The 27,543-nt window shown below is 43.7% G+C and overlaps 1 protein-coding gene across 7 annotated transcripts in view; it reads right to left on the bottom strand.

The window, feature by feature from the left end:
* Window positions 1–27,543, bottom strand: part of FGGY (FGGY carbohydrate kinase domain containing) — a 419,676-nt gene that overhangs the window by 49,704 nt on the left and 342,429 nt on the right. For all 7 annotated transcript variants that reach the window (XM_090047285.1, XM_090047289.1, XM_090047291.1 and 4 more), the window contains 3 exons: window positions 12,898–13,005; window positions 9,455–9,516; window positions 4,211–4,358 (listed from right to left, as the gene is read on the bottom strand). In XM_090047285.1, coding sequence (XP_089903411.1) covers window positions 4,211–4,358; window positions 9,455–9,516; window positions 12,898–13,005 — 318 coding nt within the window. The remainder of the gene's footprint in view (window positions 1–4,210; window positions 4,359–9,454; window positions 9,517–12,897; window positions 13,006–27,543) is intronic.

The raw sequence follows: 27,543 nt of genomic DNA, 5'->3' as shown, positions 1-27,543 counted from the left end.
TTGTTGTATTGATGCTATTTCTAATCCTGCCTTTGAGGGTGGCACGCAGAGTGTTACATTAAACATGTCGCTCCCGAACTGGGGAAGAGCCACGGAAACAGATCTTGCCTTTGCAAAGAAACAATGGACAAAACACAGTTTGCAGGGACGGGGATTAGCATGTTATGCGTTCCCTGATTTTTTTTTTCTTATAAGCTTTACATATGGCTTGGGAATACATTTAGTGCAATATTCTGAACTGGCACAGTAAACGGAGAAAAAAAAGGTCCTGTTCCTCCCCCTGTACATCTTTTCAGTGAAAGACAATTCATAATTAGAAACCAGATTCTGATCTCATTTTGTCAGGCTTATTTCCAAACTGCCTCCAGTTAAGTAATGGAGTTCCTCTGGATTTATATCAACATAAGTGAGATCCAAATTTGCCCCTCACTGTGGCAGAAAACATACGGAGTCGTTTTCATTAAGTCATCATATCAGGGGAATAAACACCCACTGTAGTATATATTTTTTTCGGAAAGGAGTATGGCTTTACTTGGGCGTGCTCTCTCTCTCTCTTTCCATATACATTGGTCAACTAAGCTTTTCTTGAAATGTTCCTATTCTCTTTAGCCAAAGGATGTAATTTGTTTTTTGGGGGGGGAGTTTGTTTATTGAAAAACAAAGACCAACAAAAATGCACTGAGAAGGGATGTTTCCTTTCGAAGTTTCTGCCTCAGCTGCATGCTATTTTTCATCTAAAATGTTTCTAGGGAAAAATCTCCACCCAACTTCAATTCTGAGCCAAATTTGCAAAAGTGTTGTCCAAGGGATCCCAAGAGCTCTACACTGGGGTACAGCTGAGAGCAAAGGATAACCTTAATAACTTTACTCAAATTACAGATAGAGTTACTGTTCACAGTCAGGTCCTTCAGAGCTACGGCTCTCTGCAAAGCCAGACGAGTACAAGTATGAACTGCAGTTCATTGGGCGTAGCTAGTCCTGGCACCACATTAAGATGGAAGTTCATTTTGCCCGTAGCTTAAGTGGCAACCTGACATTAATTGGAAATAAAGATGCAGCTTAACTTGTACATAGTTTCTGATGAGTCACTGATCACATAAGCCGTTTGTTAACAACATGTATCAGAATCATGGTATCTTCTTTAAGCTGATGAGTCAAGGAGTAATTAGTGCTTCAGTAGATAATACTTGACGACTAGTGTCATCAAGTACTATCCATTTAAGCTCAAAAGTTAAAGAAAAAAGGTTTTGATGCTCTTAGTAAAGAATACACAAGTATGTAAATAGCATTACATTTATACTGTAGATCTGATTCTCTCACTGTTGTAACCAGAATTAGGTTTTCAGGAATGCATTATAACTGTTAGATAAGAGTTTGATTCAACCCCTCAGTTCCAGACATTCCTGAATTTGGGGTAAGTTCAAACACTGATCCAAACTTTCCAGCTGGGTTTCATCCCTAATTATCAGACTGATTTTGTTGTACAAGAATGTACATGCATCACCAGTTCTTTTCTCTATGAACCCTCCCATTTCAGTGATAATGGTCCCTGCATTTCAATTTACCACTTTCCTGATATCCAGAGTCATCAAAGTTGTAGTTGTCTAGAATGCTGCGCTGGCCAGTATTTTCAGTTTAGGTTGCCAGGACACTTAGGGTGCTAAAAGTCACCCACTCCACCTGGGGTACGGCCTGCAATGCTTTCTCAGGTTTTTGCCTTACTTCAAAAACCAATGATCATTTTAAAGGATGTTATAACACAAACCACCTGACACAGAAACTGTAGCTATACATCACTGAGACTCAAAAAATCCTAGACCTTAGAGACATATGATTCAGATTGCACCCCCTTCTATCTGCTTCATTTGTCATGGTCCTATACAGTACTACCCTGGCATGTCATCTAATTATTTTGGCTCCCTATACATATACTCAGGGGTAGAGGGAATGCTTTAATTAGAGTGATTCCTGGAGACCTGCTCTAATTAAAACACCTCACTGTCACATGTATTAAGCGCATGCACGCTTACAAATAGCCACAGGATGCTTTAGCTAAACCTCATGCAACAAGATTTAGCTAAAGTGCCCCTGTGGCCATTTTAAAACATGCAGGTGCTTAATACGTGTGATGGTAAGGCGACACTGGAGCGTTCTAGCTGGAACACGAACTAGCACATGTATAGGCAGCCTTTGCCTCCAGCACGTTCAGTTAGACACAGGGGTGTCAAAAATACAGCCCATGGACCAGATTTGGCTGAGCTGAATCACATGGTATGTGCTAGACCGGCTCTGTGCACAGGGCACACGATGCGCACCACCTGGGATCCATGATAATCATGATGCCCATTCCAGCTGGTCTAGGATCCATGCTGCACACAGTGCCCCACCATTCCTCCCCACCCAGCTGGTCCAGAATGCATGCAGTATGGATCCTGAACTGCTCAGGGTAGGCACCACATGGAGTGTGTGCCGTGCGTGCTGGATCTGGCATAGGGTGGAGGTAAAGTTTTTGACGGCCTGATACGGCCTGTGGACTAGCTCCACACAACTAATTTGGCCCTGTGGGCCAAATGAGTTTGACACCCCCGAGTTAGAAGTGTCCAAAGGTTTGGAAGCTTCTCAGAGTTTTATGACTCCACAACTAGGGGTGTGTGTGAAACTTCGGTCCCTGATTCGATTCAGCAGAGATTCGGCCTGATTTGGTGACTGAATCTGTGAATCCAAATCGAATCAGAGGACCCCTTAATCTCTCCAAATTGATTTGGAGAGATTTGGAAAGATTCTGCAATTCAGACATAGACACAGCTTTAAATGTTTTTTCTATATGCCTCTAGGTAGCAGGCATGGCTCGTGAATATTGTGATGGTGGGGTGGATGGAGCATCCCACAGGAGCGTGGGGTGCTCCCCAGCGTGCTTGGCAGCAGACCCAGAAGTGGACCAGAAGCACTTCTGGTCTACTTCAGGGTCCACTGGACAGTGTGCTGGCCCCCCCCATGCCCTCTCAGCTCAGTGACTGGTGGGTCGGGGGGGGGCACCTGGGGTCCCCCTGTGACTGGTCACCAAGCCAGGGGAGGGTTTGAAGGGGCCCCCCAGCATGCTTCCCAGCAGACCTGGAAGAGGACCACTTCTGGGTTCACTCCCGAGCATGCAGGGCCTCGCCCCCCACGTTCCTGTGGGATGCTCCATCCGCCCCAGCATCGCAGCGTTCATGAGCGGCACCTGGTATCTCGGGGTATGTAGAAAAAAACATTTGAAGCTGTGTCTATGTCCAGATCGGTGATTCTCTGAATCAGCATCAAATTTTCAGATTCGGCCGAATCGAATTGGGGACGGTGATCCGAATCAACAAATCGAATCACTGTCCCCAATTCAGGCCGAATCCCAATCCAAATCGAATAGGGCCCATTTCACACCCCCCCAGCTACAGCATTATGTTGAAAACTGGTTAAAAAAAGACCTTCAAATATTCTCTCACAAGTTTTCTAGTGTTGCTGCTTCTGCTTCTAGACTGAAACGCTGTGAAAACTGTCCTTCAGACCATATTTCAGCTATTCCTGTTCCAGAAAACATCTAAAAATCTCTAGCCAAGATAAGACTGAATTCAGCTTTGAAAAATGAATGAAGGATGAGGAGGTATAAGGAGGCACCTCATTTATTTAGTCAATTAGTTAGGTCTGAACACGTGCACCCTTCTCTAAGCATTACACCAGAGCTTTCCAGCTTCTCTTTAAACCAACTAGTAAGCAACTGAAATAATGCAACACCCACATTCAGAATACATCAATTTAATTTGAAAAAATTTTCCTTGCAATACATCACTCTAAATCTCTGCTACTGGTTTTAGAGGCTCATCCATTTTACATGAGAAAGCCAAGATTGTCCAGACAGGTGGGTATTCAAAGATAACGAGTGATTGCAGGGGAAGAAGTATCATGCAAAATACTGGAAGAAGTACCTCCTCATCCTTTTAGCAAGCACATGCAGCCCTAGTGATATCAGAACTATCCGGATTGATGGCAAGCTGTAAAAACATTTGCTAAATTCAATCACAACAACAAATACTAGCAAGAAAATCAGGTCTGCTGAGATATTTCGAATAACTAAGCAGGAGTATGTTTAAAATAAAAAAGAAAGCTCCTTCTAAACTTTTTTTTTTTTTTTTAAACATTACCCTGTATTGACCTTTTGCAAAGTCAGGCTGTTTCTTACCATGCCCTTTAGTGTCAGATCTGCTAAGGGAGATCGGTTACCATGGAAATCTGGCCAAACATGTAAATCAACAGTGAGGAAACCCACAGGCAAAGATTTCTTAATCAGATCCAGGTGACTGTTCAAGTATGTATATATACTTTGAGCACTGGAAGAAAAACAAGTTGGAAAAAAGGGAAGGGGGGGAGGTTATTCATTGAACATAAAACATTTGTACCTCTAATATCAAATGCAAGAAAACCATCAAAGAGGCCCACAAGCCAAACTTAAAACAAATGAGAGAAAGAATCATTCGCTTGCCAGGCATGTAGAATAAGGGGCGAGTTATATTGCACCATCGCAGAGCAGGAGATCCAAGTTCCTGACTGCAGTGGGGATGGGGGGAGACAGTAGGGACTAAACGACCTTCACAAGTAGCTGCCCCGCTGCCTGGGCATTGCCGCCTGCGGGTCACTCCTGGAGCTGCAGCTGTTTGGCATTAGTTATGCTGGCAGACATGCCGGTCACAGAGAAAAGGTGTGAATATTGTGAAAGAGAAGGAGGAAAAGAAGAAATATGATTCCTCGAGAAGAACGAAAACAAATGCCTTATTTTCCCCAAATATTATCAATTCTCTTGTTGTTTGTGTCGATTTTTTTCATTCGCGATACATAAAAGTTGGAGAGTGTAGTCTGATTAAAACAGACCAGCAAGGGTGGAATAGGGTAAAGTAGATGCTGCTATGCTGGGGAGGAGCTGAGCAGACTCCAAATTGCATTTTATTTTATTTGGGTTCTGATACTACACCCAGCTCCATATTGTCCAAGAGCCTTTTTCCTGGGCCAGCAGTAGTTGCAGGATTAATGATGAACTGTTCATTGTTCTGGCTTGCACGGGCCCGGGTGACATTCCAGTTAAAAATGTTTCAGTTAGGGTTATAATACTTTTCTAACAAAGAAAAAATGCAAGCAACAGATTCATAATTTTCCTTTTTCCTTCACTGCTCAGGAATGTCCGAGCAGGGCACTTAATTTCAGGCATCCAGGTCAATAACAGCATCTAACCCTAATTACAATTGATTAGTCATTGTCTCATTTATTGTAGGTCCAAACAGTGATATTCATTTAGCCCCTGCATATATATTCAATCACACACTAATGAGATCCCTAAGGGAATTTGGCATATGCTTTACCACTTTGACTTCTGACCTCCTAGCAGCTGTATATTTATATTTGCATTCAACCATTCAGCCGCATGTTTTTTCAATTATACCTTACCATGTGTATGCTATCAGAGAATATCATTCAAAATGAAGTGCACTTGGAAGACATTAAAATAACTAATTCACATCATTATTCACATACTTTTAAATGTGCTTTACGTGCCTTCCTGGAACTGAATTATGATAATTTTGTGAGTTACAACAATCCTTTCCCCCACCCCCGAATAGCGGCTCTATTTTCTGCCTCCCTAAAGATTATATTATAAGCAATACCTGCTAATGATCAATCCCTGCATGTTCAGTGTAAATCCTGGTTTTATGGAAGAGAGAGGAGGAAAAAAGAGGACGCGAGCAACATCATTCAACATGGGGCCTATGCGACCTCCCAGATTTCCTTCTGGTCCTCTCGTTACTTGTACCTAATAGCAGGGATTTCCAGTGGGTGCAGCTATTTCAGAGCTCAAAGCCCATGCAGCAGAAATTTAAATGCGTCTTTCCAGCCCAGAATTACCCTTTACTCCTTCCCCTTCCTCTAGATCTGGGCCATAAGGTTTGAGTCTGTATGAACGACAGAGCTTCAGAGCTTCTTCAAACACTTGTCAGTGCCATGTGCTGGGCTGCTAATATTCTTGTACCGGATCCCTTTTCTCCTTCAGTCCTTTAGCAACAGTAGGGCTGTGCTTTGCACTCCTGAATGTTTGAAGCAAATGCTTTTTGTCACCACCACCGAGCTTTCCTTTGGCTGTTTAAAAAGTCTGTAAGCGACAGCACAAACAAGCAGCAGACATTCACCAGAAGGTAATATCTGTACTATCGGCCATATCTCAGAAGCCAAGGGGAGTTATGTACTTCACCTCCATAGGTGCATTTGAAAATGCTACCAGGTGCCTACTTACATCTTCAGATTCCTAATTACCTCTGAAAATCTGGCCCCAAAATCCACATACTGAAGGAACTGCCATTATTACAGATGACCTGAATGATCCCAAAGTACTTTACAGACACCATTTCACTACTGCAAATTCTGTCTGAACACCTGAGGACAAAACCCTGAAAGCAATATAAAAATTGCCAAAAGGAGTGAACGCTAGACCCAAAAATATGAATTCAGTATACTCCCCTTCAAGAGCAAAGAGTTAATTGAACCCTATCAGGTTTAGTGCCTGTCAGTTCAAGGAACCTAGGTCATTTGTACACCACAAAATTGGCCTTTCAAGTGGCTTAATGCCCTTTTTCACTGCTTTAATGGTGCAGCTGTTTACACATATCAGCAGCATAATGTGTGTTAAATGACTTTGGGACACAGCAAAATAAAACATGTCGAGGCGTTTTAGTTTGCTACCTTACAGCCACAGAGGGAAGCACTGGGCCCCGTGCAGCTCGGGGCTGTGCAGGCAGCCTGGCAGCAGCCTGGGAAGGCAGGCTCCACCAAAGGGGGGAGAAAAAAAAAAGCAGCGAGCCTGATCTTATTTTTTTTAATTCCCAGAGCTTGCCTGACTGCCTGAGCTGCACGGGAGCCTGGTGCTCCCTGCATGGCTGCAGCGGTCCCTGGGGCCGCCCGGGCTGGACGCCTGCAGGCGGGTGCCACCTGGGGGGCACTGCTGCTGCCGCGGAGGGAAGCACCGCTCCTCCCCCCACCAGGTCAGGGACCACTCGGCCCACCGGCAGCTCACCCTCCGTTCCCCGCTGCTGGAGAGGTAGGTCAGGATCAGGCCTAAGCCCTTGCATACATGCCACGAAGGTTTACTTTGCCTTAAACTGAAACGGTGTTAAAAACCCACTGCTTCAATTTAGGGAGAATTAAACCAAAGTAGACCCCGTGGCACGTACACATAGTCCTAGATACTGCAGCCTTGATGCTTAGATCAAAAAGTCCCCTCCTCTCCTGACCACACACTACATGTTTTCTCATGCCAAAAATACCTGTAGATTATTAATTGACAAAACCGCTGACTTGTCACAACCCTATACCTTGCACAGTTGCTGTTGGTATGAAGTTGGCATAAAATAACACTGCGAGGGTGAGTGCAGAACACTGATTCTGTTTGCAATTTTATAACCGCTCTGCACGCGCTGACAAACGTAAGTGACTTTGCAAGGCAGGGAATCAGGCCAAAAACACCTTACCATTTATTTTAGAGAGATCTGCAGGCAAATAACTCATCATCTCCTCCCCATCAAGGGTCCAAAAAACCCAGACAAGACCAAACGTTGATATAAAGGGTCGGAATTAATTTGAGAAAAACACGGGAAATTCAAAGCTGGAGCCAAAACTTCCTGCTAAATAACCACCTTCTACTTAGCTCTTTCAGTTGATATAGTCTCATCTGATAAGGTCTCAGAACAGCAAGAGAAAGTTTGTGCCATATGTGCTGTAATAGCTAGGTACGATGTTATGAGTTAAAGATGGGATTTTGGCCTGAACAGCAAGGCCCCTGGCTCTTGTCCATTCAAGTTAGGTACTAATGTTAACTTTAATTTCGGTGCGGGTGAGGGTTGAATTTATAAGTGGCTTGTTTACTAAATTTATAGCTATGCAAACATTTCATTAGAAAGGCAGTGTCTGGAAAGCATTATAGAAGTACAATTGGGTAAATTAACTGGATAAAATATTATAACCCTTTGTATCAACACGCTTCTGCACAGTTTTATGATCTTCACGAGCCTCAAATATAAATTAAGTCTGGTAGCCTGTGCTACATGAGTCTGTTATATCCCATGGTATTCAGTATATAGGGAGAAAACAAGTTCCCTCCATCATCTCAGCACTCATGGTTGTCGCACTGTGCCTCTGCAACACCAGCATCAAACACAGCTTGTACAGGTGTGACTGTGCTACAGGTATGACTGACCACGGTAACTTCTCACGAGGGGGGACAACATCTGAAGCTTCAGCATAGGGGAGAAATACAGAGCTTGACTCTTATTTTGTCATACGAAATTTAGTCATAGCCTTAAATCACAAGGGACCCTAGAAAGCATGAAGTCTCCTTCGTTCAACATAACATGCAATTGCTAGAACTGGACTTGTGGGAGGCAGAAAGAGTTGTTTAAGAAAGAGTCACTGGATATTGCAAGGCCTTCCTAGATTTCACAGGGACGTAGCGGGTTTTCTAGAGCAACCAAGGCAGAAGTAGGGGGGGACCGGGAGAAGCTCTGTGTCAAAATCAGTGTGAACGTGCATGTGTGTGTTTCTTTCAGGCCCGGGACTTGTATACCGGTTAGGGCAGGCTGAGAGACTGGAGCAAAAATACCAGGTTTGCTATGCTTCATCATTCCAGAAAAGGAAGGAAGGAAGGAAGATATTTCCCTCAGATAGGCAAATTTGTTCTTATGGCTCTAGTCTTGGAGAGTTTTAACTAAAGATGAGCCCGAGTAGAAAGCTCAGGCTCTAGATTTGAAAGGCAGGTCACAGGCAGCCAGCCTTCACGCTCTGAAGTGGCTGACCTCAAAGCCCAGATCCAAAACAGAACTGTAGAAAGTGTGGATATAGATCCAAATGCTGCAGCTCAGGCACACCTCTTTACACAACCCTTTATTTTGGTTTTCACTCCCCTTCCCACCATCCTGAAGTATCTCTTCCTACAGGAGCTTTTCTTTCACGTAGTTTCCACTGTGCTATTAGCAACAGTCTGCTTAGTCTCATCCCTAGTCCTTGACAACATCACAATGATGAGGCCCCATTAGCCCAAGGCACCCAGGTGTGCCAGATAGAAAGTATTCAGTGCTACCAAGTGACCTAATCAGGTGGATACAAAAATGGCTTTGATGTGCAAAGCAAAAGGCAAGCCCCACTACTTGGGTAAGTAGTCTAACCTCAGGGAGGCATATTTTAGGTTTGTTAAGTTTTGATCCATGAATTATTATAATTAGAACAGCCTTTGCAAATGCTTCCAATCAGTTCACATTCAGGTAACCGAGTTCGCAGACAGTTTGGCTGATTCTCATGTCCTGAGATGAGAGCACTACAGGTATGTGAATTCAGTCTACTATCAAAAATCATTATAAAGCAGATGCTGTAGTAAAGAAGTAAAAGTGGTGACCTGGCCGCAGCTTTCGCTTGCAATTCTGGGAAGGCAACGTGGCCCTGGACAACATGCTCGATCTGAAAAAGAAGAAAACCAACTTGATTGAAAGAAATTCAATTTAAAGGTTCGCTCCTGGTACAGCATTTTGGGGAATTACAGTTCTAAAATGGCAAAAGAGCTTCCAAGTTACTGAAAAAGGGCTTGGTCTTATTGAAGCCAATGGCAAAACTCCCACTGATTTCAACAGAGCCAGGATTTAGTTTAAAAAGATGTTATACCTAAGATGAGTAAAATAATATGTTTATCGCTTCCCAGGTATAACTGCAAGCAAAATACATCACCCCTTGTGTCTCGAAAAGCCAAAGTAGGCTTATTAATCCATCTCATGCCATTGCAGAAATGGTGACATTTGGAAATCTAACTCACCTTGAGTGTTACTGGTGCAAACATCTAGCTTGCATTTTTCCTTCATTCTATATTATAAAGATAATATCTATTGTCAAGGCTGTTTAATGTTGGATCTGCTAGAATATCAAATGTCTAACTACTTGCAGACTTCAGGTGTTCCTCAAGCAGACAGCACAATATTCATGCAGCACAAGAACACTGCACTATTTCGCAGCATTAGCTTTGCTAGTACCTCTTACTAAATTCATCGGGCAGCCATGCAAATACCAAAATTATGTTATAATTTGTATTAATAAAGTTCTACCAACAGATACCAAAGCCTACAATCAAACAACTCCCAGGCAGGGTTGGAAACAATTTTTAATATACGTTAAGTGCTTCGTTGATTGCTATTAAAGTGTTTTGAGTTTTACAGGAGGATTCCAAAAAATAGTCATCTCTAATCTAAAGGCGTATTTTCCATCTCTCCATAAATTAACACAACGTACCCCTTAGGGCACTGGGGACCAATCTTTTTTTTACCCCACCCTGAGCGCCACTCTGATCTCCTTACCCAGCCCGATCTGTTCCTCTGCTTTCTGCTCTGTGGCCTATCTGACAGTCCCCTGCCAAGTGACACGCAGAGGCTGCGTGTGCCACTTGCAGCACATGTACTGCAAGTTGGCTACCCCTGCCCGAGAGAGACTAACAGAGAGAATGCTATGAGAAAATCCTATACTAAATTACTGATATCAAACTCTGTTGTGGGATAGGTCCATCTCAGTTTCTTAACATGAAGTTAACTGATGGCTAGTTGGCTTGTAGTGGCTAGCATGGAAACTCTACAGATCTCTCTCATAATACAGTGTCCATCCTTTACTCTGAAACTCAACTAGCTCAACGTGAGGTCTGATATAAACGTACCCTTTACACAGTGAACATGTAAAATGCACCATACAGGGAAATGTCTCCCTTACTATTCATAAAACAATTCACCGAGCAGGGTCAAATGGGCTTCCAGGATAACAATTTAAACCTCATGAACGCATGACAGCACCTATCAGAGGCAACTGTAAAGATAAAGAGGTAAAACTATGACTGTTCAGGGTACTGGAAATACCTGCTGACCGAAAGCCAGATGACGTGTTTAATTTTCATAGTTCTCATTAGTTCCGGAACTTGGGTATTAACAGTATAACGACAATCATTTTCAATATGCGCACACATTTCCAGATGGACAGCAGACGAAATACATTAAGTTCCTTCTGAGGTTTGCACAGAAGATAAGGAAAAGCAAATTGCACAAAGATAAATGTATCAGGAACAAAGCGCTGGGCTGCACTGAATTTTATAACACTGAAATATTAATATTAGAACAAGCCACCAGGCATTAGTCATATACATGAACTATATAAAGCTGTCCAGAAAATGTTTTAAACTTAGTTTAAAAGTCAACATACATAGGTACATGTTTTATATATGGATATGTGTGCATGTGCGACAGAGAATTTATTTTATTAAAAAATATATAGTCCTACAACATTACGGTTGTAAAGTTAAACACTCAGACTTCAGAAATGCCCAAATTAAGGCTGCATGCATAAACTTACCTCTACTTCCTAGTGGATGTTTTTTGGCTGCTGTCTGTAATTATGTCTCATCTCAATTATGCAATAGACCTTTTCCTACACATTTTGAAAATGCAGTTTAAATGCTTAGGCCTTCCAGAAGGAAAACTCGGTTTTTTTTAGAACAAGCAGCTCCTCAGAAGAACTCTATCCAGGCCTATTTTGACATTTCAAACTTAGCAGAATTTCTAGAAAAGTGATGGGAACTTTTTAAAAGGGAAACTATCTTTATTTTGCTCTCACTGGATACCATTGGCTATGTTCAAACTTTATTGGAAAAAAAAATCACCTTCAGGCACAGACCAATCAGTGAAAATTTAATCCTAAAATAGGACTTTTTCAAACAGCTAAGAGTAGGCAAAAGCCTATTTTATTATGACTGCTTCTTTCCAACTTTCACTATAGTAGAGACAATCAACCAGCCACAACAGGAGGTTTGACATATTTAATTTCAATTTCTTTCTCTCTACTTGTTTTGTGTGCATCAACTGAAAAATCCACATGAAACAGAATATTCTAAGAATGTCTTAATAAAGATACACTTCCCCTAACATACCTAAAGTTTTATGCTAACTTTTGCTACGGGCCCTAACAAAAATAGAAACAAATTCCAAAGATCTTCCTGGAGTACCAAATGCCTCCTTACAGATAAAGAAAGTCAGACCTTCACTGCTTCAAACCTTGAATCTAGTGGGTCTCAAACTTCTTTGTACCAGGACCCATTTGTTAACATCGGTGGCCAGTCCCGACCCACTGCCCCCCACCCTCAGCCCCCCCAGAGTGTGTGGCAGGGGGAATGTGTGTGAGGGAGGGGGGCACCCAAGCAGCCCTTTGCAGGCTGGATCTGGGACAGTCTAAAAAGGAAAAGCCACGGTTTCCCACATTTTTCTCCTTTAAAGGAGAATACATTTTAAAAATCTGTTCGTGACCCTTTCATGTTTTCTTGCGACCCACTTTTGGGTTGTGACCCGTGGGTTGAGAAATACTGCTTCAATCTATTAGCAAACTGAATGCAGATCTGAGCATCTGTTCCTCTACTCATACTTTTGAAGACAGATCTTTCTATTGTAGCAAATGTGATTAGAATTCACTTTCAGGTTTAACTTTATTCCCTCGTTCTCTCCTAGACTGCAGAGGGAAAATGTATGTTTGGCACTTGTATTGAAGAGGGCTTCAAGAGGGAATGCTCTTTTAGTCCACTCTTTCTCACCCCCCTGAGCAAGTCCAAACACAAGAGTTTTTTATCCTTCTGAAAATTAATAGACTTCTGAGCAGCTAATTGTTTAGTGCTTTTAGCAGCACATTCACCATCGTGCTCTCATAAAGATATTCTGGGCCAGCCCCGCAGCTGGTATACGCTGGCATAGCTCCGCACAGATATGCTGATTGACTAGAACTGAGGAACCAGGCTTCTATTTTAGAAGAAACTCTTTCCAGACTTACCAGTTTTCCCGTAGCACTTTGGCCTCCTTCGTTCAGCCAGAATCCAGGTACCATGGCCGAGTAATAGGGCCCCCAAACACCAGGCACATAAATGGGGGTTTCACTTATCTGCAAAAGCAAGAATCAACATAGTCAATCAAACTGCCCTGTTTGCCTGGGCTTTCCAGGGACCAACACTGGCATTAGAGCATTGGAAATGTTCACACAAGGAGGACGAGCAACAGATTTCAGAACTTGGCCCTTACTAGATACATTTTAGGTGGGAATAAATAGGACAACGCCTTAGTTCTCCAGCACATTCAATTCACTTTTTGATGGGAAGATAATCTCCTGCAGATCACATATTAAATTGTGCTTAGCTGATACTCCGGAGTTGTTTATGCCGTAGCTGATCATTTTTTCAAAGCAGAGACTTAAGATAAAACTTGAAGGTCCAGAGACAACGTCTGAGATCCTCGGGTAGGTCTTTCTGCTCTCGTGAGGAGCAGGGAGAGCTAGGTGCCTCCAAATGGCATTCACAGAAGTCAACAGGTTCAGTGAAGAGTTGCCAAAGTTAGCCAGTAGGAAACACTGAGGACAGGGCTGTGGCTTAAGTCCTGTCTCTCTGGGGGACTTTGGTATCTTCCTTAAGTGTTGCTGGAGATATCTTCCTTCACTAAAAGATTCTCCTGGACGTAGGTCTCCAAGGCCCTTTTCTCAAGAACTGAACAGAGACTGCTCTTCTTTTTCAACACACAGGGTACCCTACTTTTATCCACTAACTCAGCAGTTAAGCTGTTATGGGAACGCATGGAAGACCTGGATTCATGACCTCTTTTTGCTTGAAATTGGAATTCCAACTACCAAGCTAGAAGGGTGAGGGAACTCACTTTTCTTCCTGTTGAAGCTGTCCTACCCTGCATTTAGATTCGGCATAGTTCAGTTCAGGTCTCTGACATCCTGTGAATGCTCCAACCCCTAAGATGATAAATAAAGGGGAACATCACAGCCACCTCCTCTGGCTGTGCCAGGGTACTTAAGTGGCAGGGTTGAGGGTTTGGGATTTTTTTGGACTTAGGAACATCTAGCGCAAGAGCTCCACCAGACTAACAAGATAGAGGTCAAAAGAAAACATCTCCTGGCCCAATCAATACAAATCTACTTTCTCTCAACTGGAGCTTGCCCTTCATGGGTGGAAACCTTGGCCCTACCAAAGTCATCCAAGGTCTGCCCCATACTGTTTGAATACAAGCCCCAATCCTGTTCCCAACAAATGTAATGCAAAGCTCCCCTTGACTTCAGTGACAGCGGAGTCAGATTTTTAACAGAAGATTTGCTAAACATTTTAGGGGTGCCTACTAATATCGGGCTTATTGGCATGTGTTCATCACATGTTTAGTAAATAGACCAGCAGAAAGGTTTCTGTACAATCAAACCATCATTAAATTACAGATAACTCTTGTCAGGAACACAAAATTAAATTAAAAAAATAACCAATCAAATAAGCAGAAACTGGCTTCCCTACACAGTGCTGAGCAATCCCAAGTCCTGATTTCTCTTGAGAATACAGCTGACAACTATGAGAGAATCTTCCTCATTTGTCCTCAAATGGTCAATCTTAATACTAGAAATACTTAAAAGTCTTAAAGCTAGAAATACTAAAAATCTTTCTTAAAGATTTTTCTGCATGTCACTGAGTGAGCTGTTGACACAATGGACATCAGCTCTATTTCTTTTTTAAAAGTTCAAGATTGGATGGCATGTCCTGCACTGAAATCAGCAAGTCAAGATGACAAAGTGCATCTTTTTTAATGCTATCGACTGTTTCGTGTGTGTCCTTTTAGGCCCTTTTGATGCGAGACGTTCCAGTGCTTTACATGGATTAACAAACAGCGCTTTACAATGTTGTAGTGAGATGGGCAGTCCATTACATATTTTACAACAAAAATGTTACATATTTTATGACATGAGCAATGTGTTTTCCTAAAGCCTCACTCCATATTTAGGCACTTAAAAAACAGCTTGGAAGACCCAAGTCTGCATCACCGATGTCAAAGAGAATGGGACTGTAGCCTTTGGTCCCCAAATCCCTATTTAGATACTTTGCTCATACAGCAATGGCAGCCATGGGAACAGAGTCCAGGGGTCTTGACTCAGAGTCTTTTGCTATAACCCCAGCCAGTGGAAGAACTGTAAAGATAAGAAGGAGGAGTCAGGGCAGAGGAGGTCTGTATTTTTGAAGTCTCCTCCCGAAGTGTTCTTCACAGGACAAATATTTTGTACTAAATTTACCCATCTGGAAGGAGAAAGGGTTGAACTGACTCTCCTGAGGTTTGAATCTGTGCTTCTAGCAAGTACAGCTCTACTGTTCCTGAAGCTAAAGCCAGCAAGCTATGCATTGCCCACCTATTTATTAAGGCAGAAGCAAGTGGTTGGACTGGCTGCAAGATTTTTACAAATGTACAGGAAGATCCAGATGTTGTTTTTTCCTACATTGTACTTTGATTGCTCCTAAGTTATTAGCTTGCTATTCCCCAAACTGCCCTATATGTCTGATAACTTTAGAAGGTGTAGGCTGAGTAATGACTTAACCAGCCCTGAAGCGAGTACTTCTGGAGAGCAATGGGTTCTGAGTGTCTGCAGCCTGGATCGGCATTTTGGAGGATACCCACAGGAATCTGCCGGGACAGGATATTTCCGTGCTGCCTCGTATCCATTTACACTGAGGCTTTCCTATCATCTTACTACCAAAATACCATTTGTACGCATTCCAGCAAACTTTCAATGCATGTATGGTGCAAATGAGACAGTCACATATCTCTGGGTAACTGGACACAGCCAACGGGACGCTGACTTGCCATTTCGTCTTCTGCGGGAAGTTCTCCCCAGTAACTCTTAAGTGGGATGAGAGACGTTGCTATGATGCCGAGGGTTACTTGCACCATTCATAGTTTTCAAATTGCCCTCTGACAGCCATCTCTCAAAAATTTAGCTCAGGTTTAGCAGACTAGACGACCAACTAGCAAAACTGAAGATTGTGATTCGCGTGCAGGAAGAGCTATGAAGAGTCGTCACTCACCAAAACACAGGAGCAGTAAAGTGAATCTTTACTTTACAGATGTACATATAACACATGCCAATTTTCCCTCCCTGAATTAGTGTTGGATGGTTCATAAGTTCCCTAAGTCACCTTGCATCTGGCATTTGTACTTCCATAATCACAAGTCTAAACTCTGTCTGGACTTTGACACCATACAGTCCCCCTAGGGTAAATGAGTCTACACCGGTGTAGGTCAGGGGAAATGGTGCACAGTTTGCGGTGGCTCCATCCAACAAGCACATTCATAGATTTGGGGTTCAATTAGAAAATGTTTTTTTTTTCAGATTGGCACCATATCCTTTTCATATTAAACTCTACGTTGCTTTCAAATACTCATGTGCTGGCATGGCCAGATCGACGCTAGCACAATTCATTGTTTTATGAAGCTTAAGAAAAATCTGTAATCTTCACGATGCATTAAAAAAAAAGCGGTTTTGATTTATGGATGAGTGATGTTTATTTCTCAAGTGAATAAGAGATGTTACCATTTTGATTTTAAATGTTGAATGGCTACATACAAGGAGACCCTGATTTTCTCTGACATCCAACCTAAATCAATACTCAGTATACATTTTGCATTCCACTGTTTTTCATTCTCAGGACTTATTCTTCAAGAAAATTTTGGATGCTTATCTTGCTGGGATCCTATGACCCCGGCTGACTTTCTGCCCCTGGGGAAGGGGGCTGGACTCAATGATCTTCCGAGGTCCCTTCCAGCCCTAATGCCCATGAAATCTATGAAATTCCAAATATTAATTGATCAATTCATTATAAACACCCACCCCTTGCACCTGCTCCACCTCACCTGAAAGGCAGGTTATTGCTATTTCCTCCACTCGGTAAATGGGGAAACTGAGGCACATCTGGGTTAAGTGGCAGCTCAAAACAATGGAGCAATTCAGTGTCTGGGCCAGAATAAAATCTTGGTGTACCTGACTCCCAGCCCACTGCCCAGTATTTATTGCCATAGGTATTTGGGACTAGAGGGGAAGTTTAATGTGGACCTTGAATAGGGCCAAAAATTTGGGGCCTTAAATTTTGAGTTCTAACGTGAAAAAACACAGCCGTTATCTATACCTATTTATGTGAATTAAATGCAATCACAGAGAAAATGTTGCCTTTTGTCTGCAATGTTTACTTATAGCCATTCTCTGTTGTCTTTGGAGAGCACTTTCAACCACATGCTATTGCAGTGGGTGGCAGATTTCTTTCATGGAGGACGATGCTTCCTGCTCCATGTCTTCCTAATAGGCACCAGCTTTCCACTCTGCATAGCAAAAATGTCTGGGAAACCTGTTCAAATATCCCAAGGATTTGGGTTCCCTGGGTTTCTCCTCTTCCAGTGAAAGAAGAAAGAAGTTCTACATTTTCTAGCAGGAAGGAAAGAAGAAAGGGAGCTCTATCCGGGAGGGTTTAACCTCAGCTTGTACTCTACACAAGATTATACTAATATGTAAGATATGTAAACATTATAGAGCAATCAGAAACAAATGAAACGATGGATTCAGTTTAACAGTATTCAGCTGTGGTGCAACTGCCAGAAGGCACTTTTTGTTATGAACAGATCACTTGGATGAGTTACAGACCTGATTTCAACTCTGGCGTGCGCTTGGAAAATCAATGTCAAACTATCCAGGATCAGAAGGCATCAGGAGCACATCTGGCAGGCCACAAAAATGTTAAAGGGCTATAAAATATAAAATACTATGTAGAGCTAAGCTATGGTACCAAAGGACCAGTTTAAATGGTGCTAGCATGAAATTTGTAATGTATTTAGTTTGGCTTAACACCCCCCCCAAGAAAAAAAAAGAAAGAAACAACTCAATTGCAGAAGTTTATGTGGAAGAAATGCACTACTTACCAATTATAGGTAAAGCTAACTTGAAACTAATGTAATGTAATGGAATCACTGGAGTCATTGTCTTTAATCCAAACTAAGCTTGTGTAAGTTTTCAACACTGTCATTTGGTACAGACGATGAATGGAGCAGAACACAGACTTCTGCAGAAGAGAATCACCTTAGCTTATACCCCAGCCATAAAATGAAGAGGTTGACTGTGTAAGCGCTATAGATTTATTTTAGCACGCTCCGTTTTGCCAGCAGAGTCATAATGATCATACATCTGCAAATGTTTCCTCCTTGGTTTTGTGTAAACGTTACAGTAATCAGAGACAAGATAAAATAAAACAGGCCGTGCTGGTGAGGGCAGTTTTATGGACGCGTGAATTCCAACAGAACTTTTCCTCCTTAGCTGACACCATGTGCTGATGGTGTAGGCTTACATGAATGCCTGCACTGACACTATTTGAGAACTTGGCTATCACCTGAAAAGTAAATCTTTGTATTACCAGGGAACATGGCTGGATGTGTATCTCTTTTTTCATTTTCACCAATGCATCCTAAAACAGGGGCTCTCATACCTGGCAGGTTACAGTATCAGAACCTGATTCTCCTCTTGCTTGCAGCACATTTACAATGGTGTAACAGCATTCATTTCAGTGGAGCCACTCCCAATTAACACCACCAATTTACATAAGAGCAGAATCATATCTTCATTCCACCGTTAAGCCATTTCGAGGTATGCATACTTGGGTATGTGTGCATGACACTTTAAAGCGGGCTAAATGCTCTTGCACCACTTTGATGGTGTTGGTGTTTGCACGCCTTGGTGGCGTATTGCACATTAATTCCAGCCGCTGTAGCAAATTCAGCAGTGTAATGAGCCTTAAATGATTTGAGGCGCAGCAAACTAAAACTCCTCTGAGGCTGTCCTACCAGCCATGGAGTGAAGCACTGGGCTCTGTGCAGCTATGGGGCTCTGCAGGAAGCCCTGCAGGCAGCCTGGGAAGGCAGGCTCTGCCCAAGAAAAAAAGCAGTGAGCCTGATTTTTCCCACCCCCCCCGGAGCCCGCCTGCCTGCCTGAGCTGCGTGGGGGCTGGTGCTACCCTCCGCGGCTGCAGTGCCCCCTGGGATTGCCTGAGCTGGGTGCGTGTGGGCAGGTACCACCTGGGAGGGGGCCACCACTGCCATGGAGGAAAGCACCAGCACCGCCCCAAACCGCAGCCCAGGGACCGCTTCGCCCACTGGCCGCTCGCCCTCCCCTCCAAGAGAGGCAGGTAAGTCAGGTGTGTGCACGACACAGGGGTATAATTGGCCCTAAATTGAAGCGGTGTTTTTAAAAACCCACTGCTTCAATTTAGGGCCTCCATTTCATCTACACGTGCCCCTCGTTACCAAGAAGCTAGGTCAGAAGGCCCAGTTGAAATCATCTCGCCGATTGGTTTTTTACAGACAGCATTTCAGAATAACAGCCATCCTTTTAAGGCTAGGTTAAGAATGAAACACGATCTAAGATATTAAGGGGCAAAAAACAGAAAGAAAGAAAAGAAAGAACAGTGCTGTGTCAATCACCAAGTAATAAATGCTCTCTATACCTCCATCTATGGCTTTGGGCTTTGATCACCGACAAGTCAAATACTCTCATTAACTAGCGTGTTGTCTTTTAAATTTCAAACTCTGTGCCATACTGTTGGTTGTGAATACCAATATTTATTTGACCGCAGACTTCAAGGTTGATGAGTCTGATCTGGTATTAAGAATACTATCATTTTACTGCTGCTGACAGATGTGTCCTATGCAGCCAGTTGAGTACACCTCTTACAAAGAATGAAAGCGCATTAAACAGAAGGAGAAAATTTAGAGGAAAATGTAGAGTTTTTTATCTCTATGTCTCTGGTTCAGATCCAGCTCATATGACTACCTACTGAATGTTATGATTTGATGATTTTTTAATGGCCTCTGTTAATTTTGGTATACTCAAGTCTTGTTCTCAGTGGACAGATGTCCACTCTGAAATTGCCACCCTGGCTGCAATTTTCAGAGAAGTCAGGCACCAAACGAGTGTGGTGACTAACGACCCCAGATGCAGTCCTCTGAGGTCACGTTACAGAGACCTTATCATATTTATTCGATTCCAAGATGAGGTTTCTTTTCCCCTTTTTTACATGGGGAAAACCCCTCATCTTGGAGTCGGGTACCAGGGGCTGGGGGGCGAGGAGGAGGCAGGTAGCTGCTGTGACCCTGACCCTGGCCCCAACACTGGGTTGGGGCCAGAGCCACAGGTGGTGGCTGCACCCCCCCGCCACCTCTCCCCCAGGAGACTCGGGCTTCTGGCCCTCCCTCCCCCGCTCCCTGCAGCTTATGCCCCTCCATCCCCACCCCTTCACCTCCCCACCTCTGCTTCCCCTTGGTCTGTGTCCATCCCCACTCTAGCCCCAGACCTTCCCCATAGCAGCAGTGTCCCCTAGCATGTGGGTGAATACGGTAATTTCCAGGGTTGCAATATATTTAACTGTAGCAATAATTGCTGCATTCAAACTATTATTAAAAATAATATTAAAAAGAGTAATGTTCAAGTTGCAACCAAAACCAAAATTTATATATGTGTATGTGTAGACAATAAACTAACCTATACCAGAAGTGAAACACGCTTGAAAGACAGAAAAGAACTTAACGGCAAAATCTATTGCAGATGTGTACTTTGGACCCTGAATTCTTGTGTGTCACATACCACTGATAATTTTGGATCGATTATGATCTCAACTTAGCAATGTTCTGTGGCAGAGGGTCCCAGCTCATGGCTTGTGGGCATTACGTTGCCATGCAAAGTGGTGTGCTTAAAGCAGTAGTATATATTGAAGGTTTGCATTGGTCCTTGGCCGCAGGGTCCCATTGCCTTGGAGAGGTAACAGAGAGATTATGTCCAAAAACATAACAGAAGTCATACAGTGAGACAGTGCTGCAACCTATTTACACTAAGCTTAAAAATACATGAGTCCTATGTGCTGGGACCCACCCGCAGCTACCTGGAGAGTGTTCAGCTATGGGAGGTCAAAGGCTACGTGACAGTTTGGAAGAGGAAATGTTTGTTGACTCCTCATCTTATTTCCCTTTTGATAAAAGCATAATAATACCGCATGGGGGAAAAAAAGTGTTGCAATGAAAATGATTCGAACAAGAGACCCCCATTGCAACCCGTGGGTCAGAAGTCAGACTAAAATCGGAAACTCCTAATGGCTGGAGTTTGGATCTGGTGTTCTAGTTCAAGTTCTCTTCTAATTATAATGTCAGGGATAGAGGACTGTCAGTGGGGACAGCACAGAGCAGAAATAGATGAGCTTAGATATTTCTGTTTGTAAATATCCTGAATAGCCTGCCTGGGCATAGAAACAAAAAATAAATTACATGGATGCAGAAGCAGGTTTAAGTTTTCACTGAAGCATTAACTGCTCCTCAAGCAGTGAACCTAAACAATGTGTATGATTAATACCCAGGAAAGCAATTGCATTCCTAAGGCAACATGATGACCTCAACTCTGCAAATGTTATCATAAGAGAGCATTATACCCAGTACAGTATGACCATATATTCAACACAAGTTAATTAGGGAAAATTTAGCAACAACAACAACAACAACAACCACCGCAACTTATTTATAAATTATAACTATTAAAGCTTTCCACTATGAAATGTTAATTAGCAACTAAATAAGGAAAGGTATTTTAACACACGTGCTATGATCATGATTAAAAACATCATCACATTAAAAAAAATGAGAAAGAGTTACCTAATGGAAAGTATGCCTGCTTTTTATTTCAGTTGCACTCAGGGATAGAGGGGTAGAGGCTAAAAATGCTAAGCCAGTGTTTTCAGTCTTGGTGGTAGCTGGATCCTCAGATGGCATAAACCGGTATGCCCCCTTAGATTTTTATCAGCTGAGGCTCTGAGCCACCATCTGTACTTAGGCACCTACGTGAGTAGCCTTGTTCTTCCGAGGTGCCAAGCACCCATAGTTCCCATTCACTTGTAAGCTCAGCATCTCAGAAGCACCCACTCAGCTCCCTAGGTGTCCAAATATGGATTCAGGGGCCTAACTTTAGGAACACGAGTTTGAAAATGTTGGCTCTGGTGTTTATGAGTCTATAATTAGGAGTACCCGTGCAGCTGAAAGAGGCCTCTCTTCAAGTCAGGAACAGTGAGTGCCTGGACGTGGGAGAAGAATGGAATCTGCCTCTGTTCTTTAGTTCACAAACGGAGAAGGGCGACAGGATACACGATTCCTGCAAGTATGGGTTTGGCCTAGGTGAGGAGTGTGGCCTGCACCCCTAAGGAGATTTTCCTTTCCTTAGGAGAATTCAGAAAGTAGCATGAATCTACCAAATGGGACCCTGAGACTTCAGCTACATGGGGAACAGCCTCAGCTTCACCATCTGAACAACTCCAGCCATACTGCGTATTGCCTGGATTTAAAGTAACACAGCCACGATCCTATTGGGCCAGGTACCCTTTTTCCCCAAGGAATCTGGCTGTTAACCATTTTTCAAATAGCTCAACTGTGTCTGTAGAAAGCCATCCTTCTGTGCTTAATCTTGTGAATGCAGAAGAGTAAAATGCTAAAGGTTAATGGTAGAATCCTTCCTATTTAGTTACCTTTCCGCTATATTTGGAAAGTGCAGGATCCCAGGGCTGGCATTCACCCTGTGCCAGCAGGGGTGAACTGGGGAACTGTGTCTGTGCAGCTATGCTCTTGGGGTCCTGCCAGAACGGGGCAGCTTTAAGCTTCAGCCGTGGGGAGTCCCCCTGGCAGAAGCTGCTAGAGGATGCTGCACACAATTGCATCCCTTGATGGCCTGGGTATATCCCTCCCCATAACAACTGCATGGACTTTTTCAACCTACCCTGACTAGCTCCGGTTTCTCCCGCTGAGTTTGGACTGCAAGTGCCTTCTGCTGCCACCCCAGTATCACTTCTGATTTCTTCCACCTCAGCCCTGTAGCCCAGCCATATGATAAAAGCCAGTGGGCATGTCTACGTGAGATGCTACGGCAAAGTAGCGCATCGCTATGGTGACGCAGCATCGGTGGGCACAAACCACGACGCCACTGCTGTGTCGTGCATTACTATGGCGGCGTAGCTGCTAAACATAACCGTGCACCACTGTCATTTAGTATGTCCCCTGAAGGAAGACTAAATGACAGTGCAGTAATAAACTGAGCCATGGGGGCACATGCAGACGTGGGCAGTTCATCTCTGGGCTGAATCTATTCATCACTTAAAGCCATATACAGTATTTATATAAAAAGAAATGTTATTAAATTGAAAGGACTTTGTTGGCACTAGTTTATTTTGTCTTTGTAATTTATTTTGTAATGTTAGTCCTGCACCCTCGCTCTGGCAAAGCCATGCCCATCAGACTTGTCATGTACTAACTGTTGGAGATGGTCCACTTGAGAACTTTAAAAGTGGGAGAAAGCTTCATGAAAATGTTCAAGAACAAAGGGAAAGTGTTTTCTTCCAAGTCCCTTCAATTTTGTACTGTCTACTTCTACTCTTTGCCCATGGAAGGGGTAAGCAAAGAAAATCTAAGCTCCAACAACTGGAAAAGGTTGGGAGGGAGGGACGCGGTAAGTAAAATTCAGTGTAAAATGCAATTTAAAGCAAAATTCCCTTTTCCATTTTATTTAGCCATCACCTGTTTAAAAATAATAAAAATGTTGTTTTTCCTGCCAATTCTTTTTCTCAATGAAATCATTTTTTTTTCTTAGCAAGGAAAAGGGTTTTCATTAAAAAAAAATACATTTTCAGCCAGCTCCATTGACCAGACCCCTCTGCTTGATAAAATCAGCCAGGGTGAGCAGACAGCATCTGCCAGCTTCTATACTTGCTGCACTATACTGACCGACTGCAGTACATGACCCATCGGTGACAGAACAGAATTTGGCCTTCGGCACGCAGGACTGCTGCAAGCCTTCTCACCAGTGTTTTTCTTCTTTCAAGAATTCAAAGAAAACAGGATGGATGCACCCAAAGGAGAAGCTCTAACAAGAATGGTACAAAAAACCTGGCCACTGCACTTCAGAGTCAGCTGTGAACCTCTGGACTGAATTCTGCTCTGGATCTAAGCAGAAGCAATATTGCTTGTTTGCTGCCTCCGTTTCTGGGAGGTGACATGCAAAAAAAATGAAACTCAGAACAGGACTTTGAGCTCCTCATGAATAATGAAACCGTTCTAGCTTCATTCGAGGCTCAGCTCTGGCTCACAATATGGTTTAGAGATCTGATCATCTCAATTCACTTATCAGAGATCAGAGATCCAATGCTCAGATTTGAAACAAAAACTGACTTTTGGGTTTCAGTATTTGTTTCCTATACCCAAATCCCTATATTTGTTTCCTATACCCAAATCCTGCCTTTTCTAACGGTCCCTTTAAAGTTCAAAACAGCTTCACCTGGTGTGTGGGCAGGCATACCCACCAGGTACACAATGATTCTCGACTATTTCTTTGTATTCCCCGATTCCCCGGTTTCGAATGGCAATTGGGGCAAAACGCTTTAAACTACTAAGATGCTTTTTCTGTGTTCCAAAAGAGCAAAAAGTAAATTCCTAATTGATAGAGAAGCTTTCTGCTAAGCACTTAAGCACCAGCAGTTCTGCATTGATTTATTTTATCGTTTTATTTAATTAAATGTCTGGATGCAGATTAACCTTTTCTTCTGCTTATATTTGCTGTGTCGCCTGGCTTGAAATGGGAATTGTGAGAACTTTGATAAATGGTCTGAAAGGCTGTCTGGTTGCACTTGAGCTTCTGAGAGTCTAGTTATGTCCTCTGCTGAAATGCTTTTTTTTCTAAATCATGTTCTAAAACAGAGGCTGAAAACCTTTTTCAAGCTGTGGGCTGGGTGGTTTTGGCAGCATTCAATAGGAGGGGGAGAGGAGATTTCCCACAGCCCCCCGGGGCCACCCGTGGCTCCTGTTGTGCTCCCTGCCTCATCCCTGGGTCCCACGCGCCACCTTGGCTGGGCAGCGCCCCCAGGCCCAGCCCCAATTCTTCCCTCAACGTGGAGGCCTCAGTCTGAGCTTCCCCCTCCCCTCCTACATAGATTTACTTGCAGGCAGCTGCAAGAGCTGCTCTCCACCATTGCCTGGCTGTATTCCTGGAAGCTGCATCCATGCCACCACTGCTTCTCCTAGCCCCCCATTCCCAGGCTGCAGTGAGAGCACGGCTAAAACCTGCTGCCATGCTTCTCCCTGCCCACACCTCTACCCAGCCAGGCCCTGGCACAGCTCCACCCCAGCTGCATTTGCACTGAAACTCTGGTGCGGGAGGTGTGAGCAGGGAAGAGGCAGTGGCATGGTGGCAAGGGCACAACTTCCAGCTCTCTGCCCCAGGAGCAGCTCCTCACTGCTCAGCCCCAGCGAGGGCAGAGACAAAGTCCAGCAGATCTGTGGGCTGGAAACTGCTTCCACGTGGACTGTACATTGCTGACCCCTGTCCTAAAGCAACACTACTTAGTGACTCACAACATATACCTCCCTGCCACGTGAGGGAATAGCGATAGCTCACTGCAAGCTGTCGTCACTGGCAGTCCCACGACACAAGGATGACAGTCTTCCAGGAAATAGGGAAGTCATCGGTGAATCCACAGATGACTGAGGAAACATCAGAAATGTGCTTATTTGACTGTAGATGTGACAAATAGTTCCCAGTGGGAAAAGTAGTCCTAGTGATGTTAGTTGATGCCTTTTTTCCTCTGCCTCTCTCATCTACTGGCCTTCAGAATGAGGCTCAAAATGACTGATGCTACGTATACTTTTGGGGAAAGGTGGTGACCCACGTAAGCAAAATGCACAGCATTTTCCAAGGATTTTCCTCTCAGCAACATCAACATCAAATCGTGCAAGTTCTCTGGCTACAAGTGCCGTCCTTCACTCTGGACGGTCACTGTTGGGGCTGCCCATCCAGGTGCAGACACTCCAGGTTGCAAACTTGATTGCTTGATCTGGACTGCAGAGAGAGGGATCCCATTGTGACAGTTTTCCAGTCCGGTGAAATGAGACAGTCTATATTTATGGCACTGTTTTTTGCCATGTCCCTAAATGGGATGAGCTCCTGGGACTTCAGTGGCCAACAGCCCTGGGTGCCTGGCCCCGACTTGGAATATGCATTTGAAAGCACAGTGCAAGGACGCCCAGTGCACACCAGCAGACACATGTTCTGGCTATCCCCTTCAGGCACAAAATGGAGAAGCCCATGGGTTTCCCCACGCTGCAGCTGCAGAAGCACAGCCCAGGTCAGGGCCGAGTACCTACCACCATTGTCCTACAGGATCAGGCTCCTGAAGCCCTGGGAGTGCTGCTTTCGGTGGCTGGAGAGGGTGGGCAGCCCCAAGCTGCCTGCCCTCTCGCACCTTAAGCAAATGAACATCCATTGCCAAAAGGCAGCACAAACTTTCACTACAAGTCATCACACTCACAATTTTGGGTACTTGTATCACAGACAAAAGGCATAGATGTCTGTTTGCTTGGGTTTTGTGCTCCATACAAACCTTTATGCTGGCAGAGGGGTAACATCTGTTTGCACCCTCTGAGTAAGAAAAAAAAATCAGATGCAGCTTTAAGACATCTAGCATGACTCCCTTCAGCCGTGGTGTTGCATCTCATATGCTCCTCACAAACAGCTGTCGGACTTACCCAACGCTTTCTGAAATGAATAGGAAACGCCAAGGACGACTCTTTCAGAATTAGATCTGGGTGATTTAATGAGCCTGCATGGACTTCCCATGTACCTTATGCTACAGCTGAAAAGCTTTCACTTCCAGGGTAGCTAGTACTCCCTCTATCAATAAAAGGAAATGTCATAACGGTAGCAATATCTGCCCTACTGGTCCAAGAAAGGGTCAGCTGCACCCATGGTGAGGTACAGGGAGCATGCTAAGGACTCACAGGCTGTGCCATCCTGCACCCTGTTCGAAGAACGTTTTTATTTGAATAATTAATTGGGCAAATCCTGAGAGCCTTGTTCAGCGTTTACTCAGTCCTTCCTTACTGGGACCAACTCCGAAGGACCGAGTAAACACTGGGAGAGGACCTCAGGCTTTCACCCCCAGTTATAAACAATGAGCTCAGCGTAAACTGTGAATCCCAGCTGACACTGGGAGAAAGGCAGCAGCGACTGCCTCACTGCTCGCAGAACCGAAACGAGATTATATTCTCCCTCATAAACCCTGCCCAAACTAAAGCTTCCTCCACCTGCATCTGGGGTGGCAAAAGGGACCTGGGATAAACAACTGTTGCTACATTAGGGACCGAGCGAGATGGGAAAACGAGAGAAAAGTGGGTAAACCTGCTGCCCACGTATCCACAGCCTCCTCCTGAATTTAGCGCTTTGTTGCCGTTTAAAAAAAAAAAAATTAAAAAATTGAATGGTTTTTTATACTGCCGTGACCCAAACAGTCTTCACTTTGTACTTACCGTGCACAGCATCTTTCACTACAGGACTCAAAACCACTTCACAAACAATGCAACCTTCCCAGCACTCCTGCAAGGCAAGTATTGTTATAGCTATCCATGTCTGAACTGAAAAAAGCATTATTAGCTGTATTATTGTATTAAAGGCTATTATGCAGCCCTCAAAATGCCTTTTCTTCATGATGCCAGGAGACTCATTAGTTCCTAAATCACTTGGAACCCACTTTTCTGCTAGTGAAATGGAAATACAGAAGCTGCA

This window comes from Crocodylus siamensis, chromosome 5, assembly GCF_052110815.1.
Source record: "Crocodylus siamensis isolate JL-2025a chromosome 5, ASM5211081v1, whole genome shotgun sequence".
Taxonomy (NCBI): domain Eukaryota; kingdom Metazoa; phylum Chordata; order Crocodylia; family Crocodylidae; genus Crocodylus; species Crocodylus siamensis.
This window is presented reverse-complemented; position numbering and strand designations above follow the sequence as displayed.